The sequence below is a fragment of the Pyxicephalus adspersus genome, chromosome 11, assembly GCF_032062135.1.
Source record: "Pyxicephalus adspersus chromosome 11, UCB_Pads_2.0, whole genome shotgun sequence".
Taxonomy (NCBI): Eukaryota; Metazoa; Chordata; class Amphibia; order Anura; family Pyxicephalidae; genus Pyxicephalus; species Pyxicephalus adspersus.
This window is the reverse complement of record NC_092868.1, coordinates 22862245-22886165: the sequence shown is the minus strand read 5'-3', so window position 1 is coordinate 22886165 and position 23921 is coordinate 22862245. Positions and strand designations below refer to the sequence as shown.

Genomic DNA, 23921 nt, shown 5'->3' with positions numbered 1-23921 from the left:
GTTTTAATGATTACTTGTGTTACCCAATTATCTACTTAAGATAAATAAATTCTGGATGCATCATGCAGACCCACTCCAAAGTACAAAATGCTTAGTTGGACTTCTGGTTCTGGCGCCTGATGTCGTAGACGCGCGGAAAGGAGCTCTGTCCTGATTTACCCCCACACTCACAGACATTGAACCCAGTGAACGACTACATGTTGAAAAGACACAAGAACAGAAAACTGGACAAGTATCTGACCGGCCCCGAGGCCCGGGACAGACGGAAAAGCCTCTTCAAGACCGGCAAGCGTGTCCAAGATTTTTGACGCGAAAGAGTAGACAACAGCAGCACACACAGAAAGCGAGCCAAGGCCAGAAGACCTGATCGTAGATTACAACTAAGTGGCTAAGGCAGTGGCCAGGCACTTTAAGGAGGATGTATCAAAAATTGTATTGCATACCCCCCAGCTGCATCTACAAAAAAAACAGGAACAGCTAACAAAGAAAGTACACGATACAAGGGAGTTGGAACAACGAGTGGACATAGTGGAAAATCCTGCCGCACAAGACTCTAAATGGATTACACCCATGTCCACCCAGTTGGTGGCTCTTGCAGAAAAGGTGCGGACTTGGGGGAACAAAGCTCGTAGGAACAACCTAAGAGTTATAGGATTCCCTGAGCATGTGAGTACCAAAGATCTGTTATACCTATCCACAGTAGTAATCCTGCATGCCCTGAATATAACATCACCCTGCAAGGTAGAAAAAGTATATTGAATTGGCCCCATGCTCACTGACAGCTCCAAAGACCTAGCAGTTAGTGCATGCTATTTGGATTTGGCTGATCACCAACATATTCTATAGGCCTTTCGCGCAAAACGAGACCGGGTGGCAGTAGGGCATAAATTTGTTAAATTCACGGATTACTCTGGAGAACGGTTACTAAAATACTAAAATATGAAAGGCGTTTCCTCTGATCTTTCAAACATTGGCACATCATAAAAAAAAATCATGCTAATGTACCCAGCAACAATCAAAATAATGCTGCAAGGAGACATACCAATGATGTTAAAAGCTCCCAAAGAGGCCATCAAGTATGTGATGTCCATTAGACAATAGAACAACCACTGAGCATGATGATTAACAACAAACCGCTATACAACAATGAGATCAATATGGTTCACCAAGACTACTTTCGCATAACTCAACTCCCAAGGAACTGATAGAAAACGGTGAAAGAAATAGTATAGTTCGCTGGTTCAGACAGGCAATATTACCCATAAGGTCTAAAAACTTGAGACGCTATCAGTAAGAGATCCAGTAATCAGGAGTAATACCTCCAGACAAAATCTAGGTTACGGCACTCACCATCCCGGAAAAAAAGAAGACAAACAAAACATAAATATTGTTCAAATTGTTTGCGTATGTTTAAATAGCAAACCCCATTCCCTTTACTTTTGTAACCCTCAACTAGGGCCAACATATAAATCAGGATCTGAGGATGGTTAAGGGGCTCCTTGGGTCTACATGATGGACAAACTCTCAAAAACGTTAAGTAGTACCATTCTGAAAACAGTTCCAGTAAGGTTGGGATATTGGAGCATCCAGACCCCCCTCCATTTCATTACAACCAGTCACACAGTTAACAAAAGAGATCAGTAAAGTAAAAGATGTAACATGAATCTAGGAATTGTGACATGGAATGTTAAAGAGCTCCGGGTGCCCTAAAAAAGTACTAAGTCATCTTCACAAGATGAAAATTGATATTGCGCCATCTTCGAGACCCATCTTTGAGAAAAGGAATTCAATCTCCTACCCACATTTTGGGTAGGGATGGCGACTGGATCCCTGTGATTGGTAGCAAAGCAGGGACTCTTATTTTGCTACACAGGAACCTCCCCAGTACAGTGATACAGCAGTCCGCTCATATGAATGAAGGCAGATGGGCGACTATCCCACTTGCTATGACAATGGCTGTCAATCTGGAAGATCCACGGCCCCAACGCTCAAAATCTTTTTATGCAGGGATGACACAAAGAATTGTATTGCAGGCGCCTCAAAATTTGGTGGACAGAATGTGTCCACAAAGTCAAGAGGTGATACCACAAGAAAATTATGCCACCTTACAAGGTTTACTTCTGATGTCCCATAGACTCCCTCCACAGATTTTCTATGGGATTAAAATCTGGAGATTGGCTAGGCCACTCCAGGACCTTCATGTGCGTCTTCTTGAGCCACTGTTGCCTTGGCCGTGTGTTTTGGGTCATTGTCATGCTGGAATACTCATCCACAACCCATTTTCAATGCCCTGGAGTGGAGTTGATGCCAAAGAGCTCAATTTTGGTCTCATCTGACCACAACACTTTCACCCAGTTCTCCTCTGGATCATTCAGATGTTTATTGGCAAACTGCAGACGGGCCTGTACATGTGCTATATTGAGCAGGGAGACCTTGGGGGATCTGCAACATTTCAGGCCTTCACGGCCCAGTGTGTTACCAATTGTTTTCTTGGTGATTATGGTCCCAGCTGCCCTGAGATCATTGACAAGTTCCCCCCGTGTAGTTCTGGGCTGGTTCATCACCGTTCTAATGATCATTGATCATTGCATCTTGCATGGAGCCCCAGACCGAATGAGATTGACAGTTATTTTGTGTTTCTTCCATTCGCGAATTATCGCGCCAACTGTTGTCAAATTCTCACCAAGCTGCTTGGCGATAGGCTTGTAGCCCAGTCTAGCCTTGTGTAGGTCTACAATCTCATCCCTGACATCCTTGGACAGCTCTTTGGTCTTGGCCATGGTGGCTAGTGGCTGGAATCTGACTGATTGCTTCTGTGGACAGGTGTCTTTTATACAGATACTGCAACAAGCTTGGATTAGGAGCACTCCCTTACAGAGGGTGCTCCTATTCTCAGCTCCTTACCTGCATACAGTGAAGACACCTGGACGCCTGAAATCTTGCTGGTTGATAGGGGATCAAATACTTATTTGACTCATTACAATGCACATCAAGCGCTGACTTTTGAGCACCGGGGTTTTAAGGGTTCTTTTGGTGTTATTCTGTGCCTCACAGCTACAATAAACCTACCATTACAATTAGACTGGTCATTTCTTTGTCGGAGGGCAAACATACAAAGTCAGCAGGGGATCAAATACTTCTTTCCCTCACTGTACAAGGTATACGTAACTGGAGGGATGCAAATGTCTTCAGCTATGGTAATAATTAGGGGAAACTCCTGGCAAATCTAACAAAAAAGCTAAAAAGGCAATGGCTAAACCAATACTAAATCTAACAAAAAAGCTAAAAAGGCAATGGCTAAACCAATACGTTGGAAAAACAAAGAGCGGGAGATTTAATCTGAGCCAGACAAAGTTAATGACATTTTTAGGCAATATTATGAAACCTTTAACTCAGCACAAACAACAGAGGAAGGCAGGGGACAGAAATTTTTAGATAAAATAAAAGGAGGCGGTAAAAGTAAACGTGACGAGGTGCAAGAACCGTTAATGAGAATGTATATCAACATCCTCTTTGATAAAAAAAAATGCCTATCCACCGGCTCGTAGGCATATATAAAATTGATCCCGAAGAAAGATAAGGACCCTCTAGATGCCGGATCGTTTAGACCTATATCACTCCTAAATTTAGACATCAAAATCATGTGTATGATATTGGCGAATAGACTAGCACCCCTAATGTCTATTTCCCCATTACAAACAAGTTTTGTGATGGGCTGCAATAAATGTCTGTAAAATTAAATGACGCTTCTCTGCTGTCCTTAGCGCGGAGAAAGCATTAGATAATCCGAGCTGGAAATGGCTGTATATGGTGATAGAGATTGGAATGATGGGATCTTTCTAGATTTCATCAAGACTATGTACACAAACCCTAAAGCCCAAATAATTTTATACGGACCACCTTCAAGACCATTCTAATTGTGAAAAGGCACTGTGAAAAGGCACTCGCCAGGGGTGCCCCATCTCAAAGGCACTCGCCAGGGGTGCCCCATTCAATATTTCTATGGAATCACTACTGCGTTCTTTGTGGAAGTCACCACTATTTCATGAAGCCCGAATAGGTAAATGTGAGGTCAGAACTTGGAGGCTGAATGGAAGAAGATAGAGCAAGGATTCATACAAATTATTTGGAGAAAAGGTAGACCTAGAATTCAGTTAACAAAACCTTAATGACCAAAAATACATTTAGGTGTCAATTCTGCAAATTTAATATTGTATAACTTTTTTTCTTTTTGCATTTAGGCAGATATTTAAGAGATTGGATGAATTCCATGTCTTAAATTCCCTATCAAAATTAGAGTTCTCTTCCAAAATTAGTCTTTATCTGCAAACTACAATTCGAGAATTTCCCTTTCACATTAAACAGAATCTGGTACTCAGAGATACAATTATCACGTGGTGGGAACCAAATAAATTAGAAGGCTCTCCCGGCCAGCTTACACTGGGAATGCCTATAATATCCTCTACAACCTTCTCCCCAGGGTAGAGAATCGCAAGTATACCAGACCTGGGCTACCAGAACATAGGACTATGCACATTACTCATACTTCACCCAAGTGCTGGCAGTGGAGGCTTAATTAGTCACCTTTCTCTGAGACCTCCTTTCAGATTTTTCCTAAGAATTACCACTTTTTTTTCTTCAAAATAGCAATCCTTTATCGTCTGGGAAGCTCATAAAACAGTAATTAGGAGGTGCTAGACGAAAACGTCCATTGACCTGTAATAGGTGAATTTTTCCAGCCCTTTTGCTTTGGTCAGAGAGCATCCAAATATCAGAAGGTAGCTGCTTATGAAGACAATCTTATGTTAGTGATCAACAATCAGATTATTTCATTGCTTACCTTACTGCAAGAACTCACCAAATATTTGTCCCTCTCCAATTTTAGGGTTAACTTCTCAGAGGCACAGGCTCTAAATGTCTCACTTCCATTGGCCCTACAGAAGCTGTTAAGTCAATCACTTTCTTTTAAATGTTCTGAGGGGGACCAATAAATCTTTAGGTAAAATATTTTTGATCTGTCTTGAGTATTGAAATTTGCCCTGATTTCATTGCTAGTTATATCCTTTTTCTCTAAATAAAGAATGTTAAAAAGCTAAACTAAGTTGGAATTTGAAGCTCCGTTTACACTTTTGGCATGTCTTTTATTCTGGCATAAACTGCATCACCCCAGGCTGGTCAGACACATTAGACTATCCTAGTCAGGTCAATCAAGATGACCAAAGACCACAAGGAGGAAGTGCAAAAAGAAGAAAATGGAAGCACCCTGCAAGGAAATGGGAACAGGTAACACAGGGTTTAGCTCTATGTCAGGCTCAGAAAAGTCCACAAAAGTAAGAGGGCAAATATAAACCTTCTGTCAGTACATCATCAGTGAAAGAACACGAAGGTTGCCATCAATGAGCCGTAAAAATTAGTAGCAAGCAAACCAACCAACTGTGACTAGATTTCCACTATTACACTATTGTTGATGCCTATTTTGGTACTTGCTAAGGAAAACTTTCCTTAGCATTTAATAGATTTAATAGTAATTAGACAACTGTTCCAGGTAAAAAAAAAAACGCAACAAGCTTCACTTAAATGATAATACTGTACATTTCTCCAAAGCTTTGTTTTGTAACAATGAAAATAGAATTTTGTCTCTCTGAGCCTTGCATTAAACTGTTTCAGACATAGCCTTAACATCACTGGTGAGGCACAAAAAATAGTCTTATGGCAGCCCTAAAAAATAATTAAGCCTAGGATTGATATTAAAAAGGGGGTTCAAGAGAAATTCAAAATGGTTTTTTGGTGATCTTTTCTAAGCTTCTGAAAGAGCGTACTGAGCTCGGAGCCATTACTCTACTGACTTGACTTGTGCATGTTAATCCACACTATCCCACCACTGCTCAGCAATCATTCCAATGGCCAGGGGCCTATGCACTGACCCAAGGAACTCAGAAAGCAAGGTCTTAAAAAGGAACCTGCCATCACAGAAACCCAGAGGCTGTCATAGTTCACACATCCTCTTAAAAATTCGTAGTGCCTGGCCAACAAGCTGACCACCCTACTTTATCATAATACACATATGGAGAACAAGGGTTTAAGGATTTCTCTTTTTTCTAATCTTCATGTGTGTGGTCATGTGGTGACCCCAGTATTTGAAATTTTCTACAGAAAGATCAGCATCTGAACTGCACATATTTCTCACATTACAGGATTCCTTTGGTTTTGGAACCTATTTTATAATTCATTTCATTCTTTAGCACTTCTAAAACACTAGGAAACAATTTATAAAATACCTTACGATGTCACTAAGCTATATCTGTGAAAATGTGGCTAAAAACATAGAACAGACTCTCCCAGGAATTGGTTCTAGACAACTGATTTTTGAAAAGGATGGATTCATTCATAAATGGACAGAAATATATAGTGAGGAACATTTATAATTGATCATTAACATCCGTTTGCTCTAGGAGAACAGAGAGGTTTTTTTCTTGCTATTGGCAAACTTCTAATGATCCCAATGGTTCTTTACCAAACTCCTCAGGCATATTTACCCAGTCCAGAAAACAGTTTAGCTAGTGGATTATGGAGAAAAATACCTTTGGAATATTAAGGGAAATCTTAAAAAGCACATGGGCCTGACATTTAAAATATATTTTCACATACATACCTTACAAATAGGAAGTAGAAAAACTGTTAAGTACCAAAATTAATAACCTAGAAAACACTGGTCACAAGAACTAGGAAAGTTGATTAGTTAACTAAAGCATACTGCAACATTAGGCCTGAACCTTGCATTTTACTGCAGCCCACTAACCAGAGGCAGCTGCTGTTCCAGAACACATGGGCTTATAAAGTCAGAATTAAAAAAAAAAGAGGAAACTCCAGAAGCAAATGTATAAGGGTATAGGTAAATTATGGAATATATCAGCTGAATTATGATGAGGTTGACATGTAAGAGACTACCGTGTAACTAATGCTAAAAAAGCTTACGTTAGAATCTGAGAATAAGAGGTAGATTTAAAGAAGTGCTCAGTGCAAAAGATGCTTATTCATACACTATATTCACATTGCCCTATATTTAACAGAGTTACCTATTAAGGGTGTAAAAACACATATCAGTCATAAATAAGTGTCTTACCATCATGATTTAACGAGGCTTTACATCCAATACAGGTGTTACGTTTCTTCGCAAATGCCATAAGGCCCCCAACTTTGGAAGTAAGAACTGTCTTACAACGAGTGTGTTCTCCCTCTGTTGAGATACCACAGAACACATATGAGAAAATACAACAACAATTATTTCTGTGTAATCACTGCAAACAAGATTGAAACATATACCTTTGTTTAAATAAAAATGGCCCAATATTTACTAACAACCATAGGTTTCTCAAGATCATCAGAATTAAACAGGTGTGTCAGGCAGACAGGTAATATAATTTGGATAGCAAGCCTGATAAAATAAATCTGAGTGTTCCATAAAGAAGTCAGACCAGAAAACCAAAAAGAATTATCAATTAGACTTGCCTAAAAAAACTTAGAAGACCTGAGTGGACCACAAATAGGCTGTTGACAAGACAAAAAAAATTGAATAGAAATGGCCAAATCCAGCTAAAGGATGGGAATGACAGCTTCATTGACATACAGCAATTACGTTCTTTAAAGCTTATAATACACAGAGAATCTTTACCTACAAAGGGATTTAATAACCAGCATTGACTGTATTAGACTACACAGGAGTTTTCTGCCAGCTTGTTTACGCTACTAAAATTGCTGGCTATTAATTGATTAAAAGCAATCTACGGATGGAACAAATTAACTTTCATGAAGTAAGCTACACAAATACAACTGGGCTTTGTAAAATTATGTGTGAGATTGTTGACTACAAGCTGCTACTGTATGCCAGTTGTGCAGCTTATTCCATAAGGAACCATTTGTTCCATCAGTTAAGAAATTAACCGCTACACCAAGCAATTCATCACTTGGTTTTAGCAATAAAATCGAGCAACGTAAAATTGTTTGAGATTAGTGATACGCTACACAGATAATTTTAAATCTATATACAGATGATAATCTGTAAAATCTTGATAGTTACCAGCAATAGCAGTATAAATATTTGTTGTACTGACATCTCTTTTTCTGTTCTATAAAAAAGGAGAATATGAGCTAGAAGGTCCCTGCTGTGTTCTCCTCTTAAAAAATCAATAGCAGGCATTAGCTGTCGGACATTAGTATCTAACTCAGGGAACAGTTGTGCAGACTCCAAATTTTACCCCAAGATGATCACAAACAATTATGTCAAGAAAAAATAACAGCAGCAACATGAAGCTTAAGACACAAAGGTGTGTTTGACACAATGCAAAATCCTCAGATATATGGAGTAAATTCTGCTTCTGGGGTGGACAAACTGAAACAATGCCCTTTAGGACTTCACACATATATTTTGCTTATATGATGATATATCTATCCACATATAAACATACAGTACAGCATATACTGTAGATGGCTTTAAATTTAGGGTGCCAACCTGTCCATCAACAAACTGTTTGTGATTTATTTTCACACCTAACATTTAAAATAAAACATATTATTTTACAGGTTTAAAGTGAATATGCATTTCATAGCTCAGACTAGAAAAGGTAGAAGCAGCACAAGGAGCAAGGCAGTGCTGCAGTGCAAATTTGTCAACAAGGAACATGCTAACAAAAAGGACTGATTTAAACTTTTGTGTTGTGGCACCTTGCATTGGATAATTACACCGATAAACATGCACCTATTTTGGTTTGGTTGGCAATTAAAAGGAAACAATAAGTGCCAAAAGAGAGCACAGAATAAAAGATCGCTATGTTATTTTCCAGATGCTGGTGGAGGGACAAGACCTGTAAGTTTAAGTTGACTGCAAGAGAGCAACCACAGAAAGAACCAGACTTTCTGCTATACTAGACAGGGCTGTACTGTTTTGCTGTGTTTGTCACTGACACAATTGAGGATTTTTTGGATGGTAAAACAGTCTCAAAGTATGTAATTTATCCCTGTATTTAAATGTATGCCTATAGTTAAGCACAAAACAAAAATTAATTGGCACTATGCATGCATTACTTTGAAAATAAAATCAGATCTAAAACAGTTTCAGTTAATTTGCCATACCAAACAGCAGCTTGTTTTGCCATCAACAGTTGCTACTGCTTAAGTGGGATAATGAGCAATTAATAAGGGGTACTTGCAAATAGTACTCACTCAGAAGTATCGCTTCGGCCTTGGTCTCCCCTAGTATGGGCTCAAAAATTCTCAGCAGGGGTTTGGCCAGCTGCTGTTCCAAATAATACTGAGAATCAATAGGGATGTTATTTTCGAGGACATAGATAGGGTCCTGTACAAAGAAGATAAGAAATGTGAACAGACAAGTATGATTGTCTTTCTTTATGCATTTACTAGGTATAACGTAATATAATTTAGCAGCAGCTAAAGGGTAAGAAAACACACGCACACAACTATACATCACAATGATGTTCTTTGGAACCCTTGCACATCAATGGTTAGACTTTGGTTTACCAAGCACTGTAAGTATTAGCAGAAAAGCCCAACTGATAATGCATATAGAGCACAGAACACCATGCAACCCATCGCTAACACACTATACATAAGAGTATTTAGCTTTTTCTGTCATGTTTCTGCTAGCATTTGTTTTGCTGTGTATTTCTGAACCTTGTCCTTGTATTTGCAGTGGATTCTTCTATAGTATACTTATATTGTCACAGCATTCTGATTCACAAGAATAGGTTTATTTAAAAAAAATAATAATAAAAAAAAATCATTGTTTCTGAGTGTGACCATTTAGGTACTTACCAGATATAATGCTTTTCTGTATACTTCAATTGTGACATTTTACAAACAGTATTTGAACGTTTTGGTCAGTTCAAAGCCAGCACAATGTAAAGTGTAAAAGACTTTGTATTATAGTTCAATACCCCTAGTAACAAATCACATTTCACTTTCACAGATCTATTTCAAATATTACTGGCTCCTTGGTGTGAGTGCTCCTAACCAGAGCAAAAGCAATTATTGCCAGAAGAGAATGGTAGACAATCTTCTGTTTTTAAACAGTGTGTACTTTATTCTAATAAAAGAAATAAATAATTATGCATTTAACCAATGCTTTAAAAAACCCAGGCATTAGCGCATTAAAAAAAAATGTTTTCTCATAGATTCTAGAAAGAAGTTAGTACAGCTGTTTATTTTTAAGTTCTCAATAATGAAAACTCTGTTTCTTTTAGTAATAATATTAAAGAAAACAATTCCAGAGAGAAACATTCAGGATTGCTAGCTTACTTTTTAAACGCTACCTCTCTTAGAACATATAGAAAACCACTACTTTTACAAAAATACTCCTAATTCAAACTTGTACCAGTTCAGCAGCCTAATACTTAAAGTTTAATCCACAAATATTTTATCTTTTTTGGTTCCTCCTACCCCTTCTATTAAAATGCAAGTGAAATTACGCAGTAAAACTAGTTGTCAAAACCCACATCTTCAAGGGTCATTCAGAAACTGAACAAGGCATAGTATGTGATTAATGGGCAATGATCAGCTGCTGAAACCAAATCATTACACCTCTACCAGTGTGCTTGACAGTTGGTATGGGGTGTTTGCCACTTTTGGCAAAAATCAAACAGCATATGAACACACTATGCATTATAGCCAAACATCTATCCTTTGGTCTCATCTGTCCAAAGGACAGTTTTCTAGTTTGTTCAGATGTAACTTTGCAAATCCAAAGTGTGCTGCCATATTCTTTTTGGAGAAAAGAGGTTTCCTCCTGGCTTCCCTTCCAAATAAGCCATACTTCTTTGGGCTTTTCCTAATTAAACAGTCATGAACTTATTAAAACATAATCCTGCCACTGTACAATGCATTGGTCAAATCTCATCTGGAATAAGCACTGCAGTTTTGGGCACCAATTTTCAAAAATGGTAATATAGAAATGGAGAAAGCGCAGAGAAGAGCAACTAAACTAACAAAAGGATGGCAGTACCTCCGCTATGAGATCAGTTGAACCGAATACATTTTTCCTTGAAAAGAGACGTTTGAAGGGAAGATATGATCACCCTATATAAATGGTCCATGTAGAAAACTCACTTCACAATTATTCACTTTAAGGTCATTGCAAAGAACAAGGCGGGCCTCTTTGCGTCTGGAGAAAAAAAGTTTATTCTCCATATAAAGAAGGCATTCTTTACAGTAAGGTCTGTGAAAATATGGAACAGACTCCCTCAGGAAGTAGTTTCAGCAAGTTCTATATAATGCTTTAAGAAAAAGCTGGATGCTTTTCTAGAAATACAGATTTTAATTGGGTATTAAAGTTTTAAAGTAAGGGAAACAGAAACTGTTAATCCAGGCGGGATCTGATTTCCTCAAAGGATCAGAAAGGATTTGTTTCCCTGTTGCAGAAAATTGAACCATATCTGGGATATGTTTATTACCCTAGTGGTTGAACCTAATGGATTTATCTATTTTTTCAACCTACAGTTAGGTCCATAAATATTTGGACAGAGACAGGTTTTTTCTAATTTTGATTCTGTACATTACCACAAATAATTTTAAATGAAGCAACTCAGATGCAGTTGAACTGCAGACTTTCAGCTTTATATAGGTGGGCTGAACAAAAAGATTGCATACAAATGTGAGAAACTAAAGCCTTTTTTTAACACAATTATGTCACTTCAGGGGCTCAAAAGTAATTGGACAAATTAAAAAGAAGAAAATAAAATTTTCATTTCTAATTCTTGGTTGAAAACCCTTTCCTGACAATGACAGCCTGTAGTCTTTGAATTCATGGACATCACCAGATGCTGGGATTCCACTTTTTTAATGCTCTGCCAGGCATTTACTGCAGCGGCTTTCAGTTGCTGTTTCTTTGTGGGCCTTTCTGTCCCAAGTTTAGTCTTCAACAAGTGAAATGCATGCTTAATTGGGTTCAGATCAGGTGACTGACTTGGCCATTCAAGAATATTCCACTTACTTGCTTTAATAAACTCCTGGGTTGCTTTGGCTGTATGTTTTGGGTCATTGTTCATCTGTATTATGACATGCCTCCCAATCAATGTGACTGCATTTAGCTGGATTTGAGCAGACAGTATGTCTCTGAACAACTCAGAATTCATTCGGCTGCTTCTGTCGTGTGTCACATCATTGATAAACACTAGTGTCCCAGTGTCACTGGCAGCCATGCACGCCCAAGCCATCACACTGCCTCCGCCATGTTTTACAGATGATGTGGTATGCTTTGGATCATGAGCTGTTCCATGCCTTCTCCATACTTTTTTTATGCCATTATTCTGGTGAAGGTTGACATTGGTTTCATCTGTTCAAAGAATGCTTTTCCAGAACTGTGCTGGCTTTTTTAGATGTTCTTAAACAAAGTCCAATCTTGTCTTTCTTGAGGCGTATGAGTGGCTTGAATCTTGCAGTGTACCCTCGATAGACTTGGATATCGATACCCCTACTTCCTGGAGAGTGTTGTTCACTTAGTTGGCTGTTGTGAAGGCGTTTCTCTTCACCATGGAAATGATTTTGCAATCATCCACCACTGTTGTCCTCCATGGACGTCCAGGTCTTTTGGCGTTGCTGAGTTCACCAGTGTTTTATTTCTTTCTCATGATGTACCAAACTGTAGGTTTTGCCACTCCTAATATTGTAGCAATTTATCGGATATGTTTTTTCTGTTTTTGCAGCTTAAAGATGGCTTGTTTCACCAGCATGGAGAGCTTCTTTGACCGCATGTTGTCCGTTTACAGAATATCTTCCACATACAAGCACCCCCCCTCAAATCAACTTCAGGCCTTTTATTCGTTAATGACATAACAAAGGAATTGCCCACACCAGACCACCAGCCTTTGAGTCAATTGTCCAATTTTTTTTGAGCCCCTGATATGAAGTGATTGTGTAAAAAAAGGCTTTAGTTCCTCACATTCTTATGCAATTTTTTTGTTCAACCCACTGAATTAAAGCTGAAAGTCTGCAGTTCAACTGCATCTGAGTTGTTTCATTTAAAATTATTTGTGGTAATGTACAGAACTAAAACTAGAAAATAGTTGTCTCTGTCTAAATATTTATGGACCTAACTGTATGTAACTTTAACATGCTGAGGCCTGAAAAGTCTGAGATGTGGATCTTGGGTTTTTTGCAATTGGGAGTATTGCAGTCTGACCTTACGATAAATTAGCTAGGATGTCCTTTTCTGGGATTTCCCACTTATGAATATCGAACTTAAAATTATTTGGAAATGGCCTTATAACCCTTCCCAGATCCATGGACAGCAACAATTAATTCTCTAAGATTACTGCTGATGTCTTGATGTAAGTGGTAAAGGTGTACCTTTTTTTACATACTGCTTCTGCATTGTCTCAGCTTTTGTTAAATAATGACATTTATATATATATTTATATATATATATATACACACACACATACACACACACACACACACACACACACACACAGTCATACATACATGCACACACCTTCACACCTAACAAAATCCACAAAAGGTTAAATATTTTATCACAGTTACTTTAGTGACCACAATTCAAAGCTTTATTACGGTCTTAGGGGGACTTTCGTACAGTCTGGCTTTAAACCAAAACACAATTGTTCATAATGTTTATCTTGAAAAGAAGAGGAACTAAAAGGGATTGTAAGATTGTCAATTTACCATTATTACCCTTTGTTACAGCTCTGGCTAAAAGAAAATATGTCATTCAGCTCACACAAGCATAAAGAATACACAATTCTTTAATAAATAGTTCCCTTCTCTTAACAAAATTGGGGAAACAAAAGACAAAGAGATATTGTGCCTCTCACTGACTAAACTCAGTTAAGAGATTGCAGAAGTTAGATAGGAGAAAGCCGTCACCAGCCTCATAGTTAAAAGCGAACAACTTTCTCTTCCAGACCAGACTAAAGAAAAACACCAAAAAAAAAAAAAAAGCAGAAGTGCAACTTGTATCCGAACTCACGTGTACCAGAGTGCTCCTTAGGTGTGACACATAAAAGCACTTTTAATGCAAATACAAATACAGGTCACACCTATCCATAAATGCAGCAGAACGCACAAAACAGTCACATTACATTTCAAGCATAATTTTAATGTCGCTCTATTAGAAGCACCATCAGACAATAAATTGTATTGCTTTAATTGCTGCTGGTATTTGTTCTGGAGAAGGTGCATGCAAATTAAATTCAGCATGTTAAATGTGGTTAATAATGTGGTGACCGTCAAAGAACGGGTTGAGTTAAATGTGCAAATTCCTATGAGGGATAATTGAGGGGGAAAAACAAGTAGTAGGGATATTGAAAAGAAACAAAGCAAGAATGTAGATGCATGCATCAGTATGTGGTTCTTTGAACAATGAATGATTTACAGTATTCTGCAGTGTAATCATTTAAAGGGAAGTGATCAGGTAAAAAATATAGACACTGTTCTGAAGAAGCAAACCAAGTCAGCTTATTTTTACTTCTTTATACAGTAAGTGTTATAGGTAACATGATATAGGTAACAGCCTCAATGGTCATTTAGAAATTCAGGTGATTACACTGGTCAACAAGCATTTTCTTGCCAAACAGATTAAAACCATTTGAGGTTATATTTGATGCACAGATTCCAAATATGGTATTGGTTTTGCTAGATTGGCTCCAGTTTGTGAAATAATGACCTCAATAATAACCTCATAGAAAACTAATGAAACATGAAAATTAGGCAAAATTAAACTAGACATCCCAATGTTTACAAAATTGAATTTTTGAAATACCTAATATCAATATATTCTATATTCGGTATATTTACAGAACTAATTACAAAGAAGTTGTTGAAAAACTCTGTTTGATTTCCTTTTATGCTGATGATCAGGACAATCACGTTGAAGGCTCCAGTAGTAGTCTGCCATCATGTGTCTATCTCACCTGCCCTGATACCTTTCTTCCATCACCTTTATATATTGATGGAACCTCTCCCCTTGGTCCTCACTGAAATCAGCAAGGTTTTTTGGAAAATTTTGCAAATGGCTATGGAGATAGTGTACCTTTATGCTCAAAGAAGCACCCAAATTTTTAAAGTTCAGGAGCAAGTTTTGTACCAGTTCTTCAAATTTTGTGCTTTATGGTTACCCAAGAAGTTCTTGACAACCATGACATAGCTGTGAGAGACAGAAGCTTCAGTAACAGTCATGTAACTTGTGAAATTTGAATCATTTATCAGTTTCTGAATCTGGGGACAAAGATTCCTGCTTTTAATTTTTCAGTACTCAATCCAGGGAAGAATCTACAAATGCATTTGACGCAATCACCGTCCTTGTTCAGAGCTCTAGCAAATTGCTTCATTAATTCCAACCTTATGTGTAGTGGAGGCAGAATTATTTTTTCTTTGTCAACCATAGGCTCATTGATGATGTTCGCTGCACCTTTTTTCATGTTTTCCCTGTCAGGCAATGTCATTTTTTTTCCAGTGATTCTGCTTTGCTCTACTGTCCCACAAGCAGCTGAAACATGGGTATTTTGTGTATCCATTTTGCTGTCCAAGTAGGAAGTTCACCATATTTAAATCAACACATATGGACCATTGGTGTTCATGATGGCAAAGCTTTTGTAAGACCATTTTGATATTTTCATATTCTTAAGTTTTGTTGAGTGACCAATTGGAATTGATGCATATTAGTTGCCATTATGCAGTAAAACAGATGTCAAACTTCGAGTGGAACAGTCTATGAAAGGCCGCCAGTCTTCTGCTTGGTATTCTGGTACTCCCATATAGGCTAGTAGTCCAGGGATGTTTCAACAGTACACCTCTCTTGTCCTATAAACAGTTATTTTAACTTCCGGTCTCAGACAGCTCTTTTCTTTTAGCCTGGATGCTAAAAGTTCAGATGCTTGTTTTGACAGACTTAGGTCACGTATTAAATCATTGAGCTCTTCGTGGGAGAACTGCCGGTTTGATGAAACACTTCCTTCATATTCACTTCCACTCCTGGATTACACTCCAAACCCTGTATATCCTCCATGTCGGGTACAGGAATATCAGGGAGTGTACTGAACACTGGTATGGGAATATCAGCACCATGTGGCACAGGTCGTCTTGCTGATACCAAATCAGGGTACTCCCACTTGTTTTTTTTGTAACGATTGAAACCTTTTAACATTCACAACACAAAAATAACAATCATTATGATGCTTTTTGGGCTCTCGCCATACCATAGGTAAACCAAATTTCAAACTTTTCAGTTTTCCATTTTTCCACTGACGTAGACACTCTACACAAGTTTTGCATACCATATGGTGAACCCAATACTTATCTTGGTCCCCCAGTTTAATACCAAAATATGCAAGATATGCTTGTTTTACAAGTTCCGCAATGTTTCTTCTCTGTTTTTGCTGAGATTATTCACCACAAACGTAGCAAAATACAGTAGGGTCATTTAAACAACTACCGTATTTTTCGCCGTATAAGACGCTCCCAATTTTAAAGGCGGAAAATCTAGAAAAAAGAGATTCTGAAAGATTATTCCCCTTCTGATCACTCATGTGCCATTCAAATTCCCTTTCTGATCACTCTGTGCCTTTCAAATTCCTTTTTTTCCACTGTACGGCAGTTAGGACAGGGAACAGCAGGTGGCGCTGTGCCGGCTTCTTTCGCTCTGCACTACAGACAGGAGAAGACACACGCTGCTCAGAGAGGAGAAGAGACACACGCTGCATGCAGCCAGCGAGGAGAAGAGAGACACGCAGGATCGGGTATCGGGTGAGTATATTATTTTAATTATTTTATAACACATTTGTCATATAGGACGCACTAACTCCCCCCCCCCAGTTTTGGGGAAGAAAAAGTGCGTCTTATACGGCAAAAAATACGGTACATCTTGAAGAACTTTTTTTTTCTGTAAAAAAAGAAAATGTATGAATAAAAAGAAGGCAAATTAAAGTTTCATGAAAATAATGCTACATTTAATATATAGGCTGCAAAACATTGGTGTATATATAAACATTGAAAATAATATGCTGTGTTAACGTTTGCTGTTGATAAAATCATCTATTCCAATTCCTGTATCCCAAGAACTGGAGACAATTCAATGAAACTGATGTCATTTCTGGATTCAGCAGACCTGAATTACACTAAATATTTTGAAATTTTTTTTTGTTGAGCTGTGTTAATATTCTGCAATTTCACCTTCTTACAGCTGCTTTCTAAAGACCATTTACGTTTTCTTGCTTTGGGGGCTACCATCTTCACCTGGTCTTTTCAGTTTCAGGTAATTTTTGAGGGTTTTACCTTTGTCTCTCTATGATGTCCTAAAGGACTATTTGGTAATGCCGCCCCCCTTGGGATATATACAAAACACAAATTATAGATAGAAAGTAGAAGGGGTTTGGTGGCTAGAGTATGGGATGTATTGGTTGATTGTATATAATTATGTATGAAGAACGTTTATGAAAACATAATTATACTCTAGCCACTAAACCCCTTCTACTTTCTTTCCTTAGTTTGTGGTTTTGGTTTCAGGTCTTCCAGGACAGCCATTTTGATTGGCCAGGTCAGAATGATGTAAATACCATGCATTGACTCTGAAACTGAGATGCGCATGCACAGCACAGTATGCATTTTAGAAAGGATTTCCAACAGGCAAGTTTGTACTTTATTGCAGAGTGGGACATTGCCTGTCCCTTCTGCAATAAACAACCTGGTTGCTTATACTTTTTAAATTTGAATGTATAATTCTACTTTAACTGGCACTGGGGTGGGAGTTAAGTGTAATTGGATATAATCAATATGTTCTTCAGTTGAAAACCCACAAGCAAATTCTATAAGCACACAGTGCTAAAATATGTCTAACTTGTAGTTCAAAAACTATACCTTTGTAGAGAATGTGTAAAAAGCAGCTTTGATGGTACAGTCCACCTCTGAAAATGCTAGTTTCTAGGTCATCACACTGTTTACCTAGCTTATTACTCACTCTTTGTCAGGTCAGCAAAGGACAACAGACCTTAACACTAGAAATGAGCGAATTTCTCGAAAATTCGATTCGGCTGATTCGCCGAATTTTCCGAAAAGATTTGCTTCAATCTAAATTTTTTTGCGGCGAATAGCGTTAAAAAACTGCTATTTATGGGCTGCAGAGAGCCTTTATAATGGTGTAGAACACTGTGCCTTGCAGTAACATGCATAGGGAGTCTAGTCTGCTGTGGTAGTGAATTAATACTATTAGTCAGTATGACATGCAGATGAGAGGCGTCGCTATTAGAATCACTGCACACTTCTCCTATTTGGGCACTCACGGGGCCAAACCGACTCAAGTATGAACTCAGCCTTGCAGGTCCTTGTTAGCGTCAAGAAGAAGCGCACTCCTTTTACACCTCGTCAGCTGATTCCACATAGATGTCTACAGAACCTGTTCTATTAACCGCCTATACAAGTAGAGCCCCCCCCCCCCCCCCGACAGAGTAGAGAGGGAGACTGAGGTGGCGGCAGCAGCAGCAGCATCAGGCAAGGGCCACAGAGTGGCACAATGACAGAGTGTGGAGGTGGCAGCAGCATGAAGAAGCCACAGAGTGGCACAATGACAGAGTGTGGATTTAGCGACAGCATCAGGAGGCTACAGAGTGGCACAATGAGTCTGGAGGTGGCGGCAGCATCAGGATTTTCAGTATGAATACAGACCGTGAAAGTGGGGCGTCTTGATCCTTGCAACTTTTGGGTTAAGAGCAGGAGGTGTCAGAAAATTTACCACAGGGGTAACTGGTCACAGAGTGGCACAATGACAGAGTCTGGAGATGGCGGCAGCATCAGGAGGCGTGACACCGCCGTGCCCTGCACATGTGGTATGCTGGAGGGGCACTGTGAATTGTCCCTGCAGTGAAGGCTGAGGACACGGTGGAGGATGAGGAGGCAGAGGCGGACGTTGTCGCAGGACCAGCGGCGTGAGAACCTGGAGGCAGAAGCAGTGTCACCTGGCCAAGTAGCTGGTGTGGCTGTGCAGGAATCACATTGACCCAGTGGGCAGTAAAGGACATATATTGTCCCTGACTGTAGTTATAGCTCCACACGTTGGCGCTGCCATGCACTTTGGCAGACACCGACAGGCTCAAGGACTGGCCAACCTTCTGTTCTACATATTTGTGCAGGGCTGGTACTGCCTTTTTCGCAAAGAAATGACGGCTTGGGACTCTCCACCTCGGCTTGGCACAAGCCATCAGTTCTCTGAAAGGTGCAGAGTCCACCACTTGGAAAGGGAGGGACTGCAGCACCAGCAACTTGGACAGGAGTACATTCAGCTTCTGCGCCGTTGGATGAGTGCACACATACTGTTGTCTCTTGGCAATCGCTTCAGTGATCGATTGCTGACGGAATGACTGATGAGGAGTAGGAGCATCTGGACCAGCAGAAGATGGAAATGACATACAGCTCCCTTCGGCTGAGGTGGTGGAGCCTTGACTGCCTAAAAAGCCGGTGCGTGCCACTGGGTGATGCAGCGGTGGCTGCGGCAGGCTGGACCACCACATCGGAGCCACGGTTCTCCCAGACCACGTTATGGTGACGCTGCACATGTTGACGAAGGGCCGTGGTGCCAACATTGGCACCCTGGCCACGCTTCACCTTCTGCCCACATATTCTACATATGGCCATGTTAACCTCCTCCGGCGGCTTAACAAAAAACTGCCACACCGCCGAGTAGGTGATTTTCCTCCCCCAAAACTCTGTACTTCCGTGCACTTGTAAATCGCTTTCCCAGCACTGTCCCTAGGGCCTTCTGATGTCTCTCCCTGCACTAAGATGTTTTGAAATGATTCCTCCCTATCCTTTCCCTGCACTTATAAACCGTTTTTAGCGTTTTTCCTATCACTCTCCCTAGCGCCTGCACACGTCTCTCCCTGCACTCAGAACGCTGTAAAATGTCTTAATCCAAGATGGCTGAGGCTATTTATAAGGCTGTGATATCACAGGGCTGGCTGGCTGCTGATTGGCTGCATGTATGCCATTATGGGTCATCCCACCTTCCCAGAGTTCCTTGACCCATGTCCTCACACGTGTAGCAGCCATTTTAGAAAAAATTGCGATTCGTTACCACAAATCGCGAGGAAATTCAGATACGTCGCAAATCCAATTTTTCTGAAATTCGGATCAAATTCTTTCTGAAATTCGGATCGAATTCCACTTCGTCAGCTTCGATTCGCTCATCTCTAGTTAACACCTATGTCCTTTCAAGTTACACCTATCCCTAATAGGCACGTTCAGACCCCACACTCCCAGTGTAAATTCTCTCATAACACTTAAGGTACACTTTTTAGGAGAGGGAAATGTAGGTGACAATGTTAGGCTTGCTGTTCTCAAATTGTTAGTTTCATTAAATTTCATTAAAGAGTCACAAGCCTGAAGAAAGTTGCAGCAGAAGAGTCAGAATCACCCTTCTATATGACCATGTCAATTCAGAATGACATTTGATATGTGTAGGAAAGGTCAAAATGACAGGCCACTTATTTATCTCTTTACATTTTAATCTCTTTTACATATTTATCTCTTTACGTATTTTAAATGTAGCCCCTAAAAAAACTCTCAACAGATATTCTATAATATACGAGAGAGTAAGTTTTTGCCACTGAAAATGCACCCTTGACAGCTTACCAATTTAGCAGCCATTTATTCTTTTAACACTAACTTTTACTTACAGTGTAAAATGGTAAACCTAACAATAAATTACTCCCATATTACTAACTTTTGTTTTGTTGAGTATATCACTAATAAGCAAAACTTTTTTTATATTGCCAACTCACCTCTGATTTCATATAGGCAGCCACACCCTTTGCAGCTCCAATTATAACATAAGGTACTCTATCTCCCAGGTTTGGAGCACTTCCAGGGTCTCTCTTTCTCATTCTGTTAAATAAAAATGATAAAATTAGGCAATGGTAATTAATCCAAATCAGAACGATTAGCCTTAATTGTAACTGGATGTGAAAAACTACATATATAGGTTACAAGGAAATGTTTAGAAATATTTATTGTGCCTAAGCACCCAACTGCCAAGGTACCATTAAAGTTTTTAACTTTTTTCTTAATTTTCTAGTTTGAAAGTTAAACAAATGGGTACAAAGAAGTGACACAGTATTTTAGTGAAAATAACACAGAGGTTTACAGAGGTAGATATAGTAAAGCGCAAGTCTGAAAATGGCACTAATTCATGAAAAGCAAAAGTTCCATCTGTCCACAACCTCTGCTGTTCATACAGAACTTACTGTGTTGGGGCAGGGCAGCAAACCTGAAAGTCCTTTGACAAGAGTAAATCCAAGTAAATACCATAAAGTTTTTGAAAGACGGAGGACGTACTCTATGTATTTGATCTCCTGGCTAACTGCTGGGATAGTAGGGAGATAAAGTGTGTTTCTATATTAGGGAATACAGCATCTAACTGCAATATAAAGGTGAGCAGTGTTGTCTTGTAGGGTTTCTTGGGAATATCATGAAGGTAATAAAGATAATTAGCTGGGTTAGACCTAGGTTTTTGTAGATTTGGCGATCAGAATGTAAACTGAAGTCCAAAAAAAGTGAAGTATGTGAAGTATAGTGAATAGAAAGTATCAGCAGTGCAACACTTTCTAGTAGTGAAGAAAAGGTAATCATTGAATGAAAATTGTTTTAAGATGCTTCCCTATAAGGAAATGAAATGGCTGAACATGTTCCATGAACATATTGAGAATAAAAGACTGAAAGCAACAATCTTTGAGACTGGGGTAAATACACGGTTTCTCATGGCTTCACACCTGAAACTTTAGGAGGCAAAATATGTTTTATGGGGTTGGGAAAAAGGAGCAAGTTGCACAACAAGTGGTATTAACCAGAGGGTTTGAGTTTACTTTGAAAGCGAAGTATGGCTAGTCAAGGGTATCTGGGTGCATTCCTGTTCTGGGAACCCCTATGTTTTGGTATACCCCTGCCCCCCTTTTAACACTAATATATGACTCTGCTAATGTAAGAAACTCTTAAATATATGTATATTGTATATATATGTATATATGTATATATAAGAAGTTAATGCCCACTTTAGACCAGGACTTAGGAAGTGTCCGTAAGACTGTATCAATTCTACGAGTCCACAATTCCCTCCACAAGTTCACACAAGAAAAAAAAATTCCATTACTTCCTTAATTAATGTTAATAATAAATAGGGTAGGGGGGATTTGCCCCAAACATCCTTGCAAAGAATAGGGTAACTTCAATGCCCCGATAATGAACTGAGCTAGATCTGAGCAGCCAATTTGATGGGCAACGGGTGGGGTAACCCATGATATTTAGGTTCAGCTTATGATAAAGGTAAGAATTAAGAGTGAGAATAAAAATTAGGGGGAGAAGACTGCTTTGGCAAGTACCATTGGTTAAGGGGAATTGTCCTGAAGCTATCATTACCATGAACAGCAGCAGTGGAGTGGGAATTGAGCATGTTAAGGCCCAGCCCAATCTGTTTGTTAACTCCTTTGCAACTCCTTAATTCTTTTTGTTTTCTCCCAATATGTTGTAGATTTGCTTGTATGTGTGGGATTATTGTCCTGTTGCATGATTTAAACTTGGCCAAGCTTTAGTTGTTGCACAAATCTCCTCACATTTGACTCCACTCTACTTTAGTATACAGATGTGTTTATGGTTGAATCAATGACTGCAAGGTGCCCAGGTCCTGTGGCAGCAAAATAAGCCCAAATTATTAGTCCACCACCACTGTTCTTGACATTTGGTATAAGGAGTTCATACTGATATGCGCATGAGTTTGGTTTCACCAAAAGTGGTGTTGTGCATTATAGCCAAACATCTTCATTTTTGTCTTATCTCTCCAAAGGATGGGGTTCCAGAATTCTTGTGGTTTGTTCAGATGTAACTTTGCAAACCTAAGCTGTGTGGTCATGTTCTTTTTAGAGAAAAGAAGCTTTCTTCTGGCAACCCTTCCAAACAACAACACACCATAATAGTGAATATTAAAAACATCCTTTTGTAGTCTTAATTTTTCATATATGTCATACAAATAGGCTAAACGCATTTTGCAGACCATAATGTCTGCTTCTTTAAGAGCAAAATAGAATATATCAGACTTATGACACAAACGATTGACATGAATTAAATACAAATGGCCCCATCCATACTATACCTATAACTGAAGACAGTAAGGGCACACTGCTTGACATGGAACAGATTGGCAGAGGTTAATCCAACTACAGCATCAGTGAAGTGTATTATTAGTGATACATTTTAGGTTAAACACTCTTTTCAATTAAAGCTTAATTGCACCATATTCAAAAGTTACATATATCATGTGTCTGCACAGGTCCACTTCACAAATACTAGTGGAGGCCACCTATGAGTAAAGAGCAATAAAGCTTTGCAATTGCTTCACTGATGCTGTTATTGGATCAACTTCTCCCCATCTGTTCCATGTCAAGCGGTGTGCCTCTACTGTCCTCAGCTTTGGGTCAAATATGGATAGGGCAGTTTGTACTTTATTGAATTTTATTCATGTCAATCTTTTGTGACATAGGTCTGATATGCCCTGTTTTTTTTCTTGAAGAAGCAGACATTATGGCCTGTGAAACACGTTGAGCCTGTTTGTAGGACACTTGTGAGAAATTGAGATTACTAAATGTTTGATGTTTTTTAACCTTCTGAGCGGTTCATTTCTGTCCGGTTTTATATGTCTAAAAGCAGTACATTGTTTTTCACGAAAATTTATTTTACAGAATAATATAAATAGTGTGAGTATGAAAAAGTTTGAAACAAAAAATCGTGTAAAAATGATAAATTAAATGAATTAAAAAAAAAAAAATAAGTAATATACTCATACTTTTATGTTATACTCTAAAATAAATGTTCATGAATTGAATGCAATACAAACGGATTTGAATTTCCCACCCTGCCCC

The 23921-nt window shown here is 38.9% G+C and overlaps 1 protein-coding gene across 1 annotated transcript in view; it reads right to left on the bottom strand.

Annotated features, from left to right (window-relative positions):
- POLD1 (DNA polymerase delta 1, catalytic subunit) overlaps positions 1–23921 on the bottom strand; it is a gene marked incomplete in the record, with an annotated part of 178980 nt that overhangs the window by 38903 nt on the left and 116156 nt on the right. Inside the window, 3 exon segments of the mRNA XM_072427214.1 lie at positions 7124–7237; positions 9220–9352; positions 20796–20898. Of these exon segments, the coding sequence (XP_072283315.1) occupies positions 7124–7237; positions 9220–9352; positions 20796–20898 (350 nt within the window).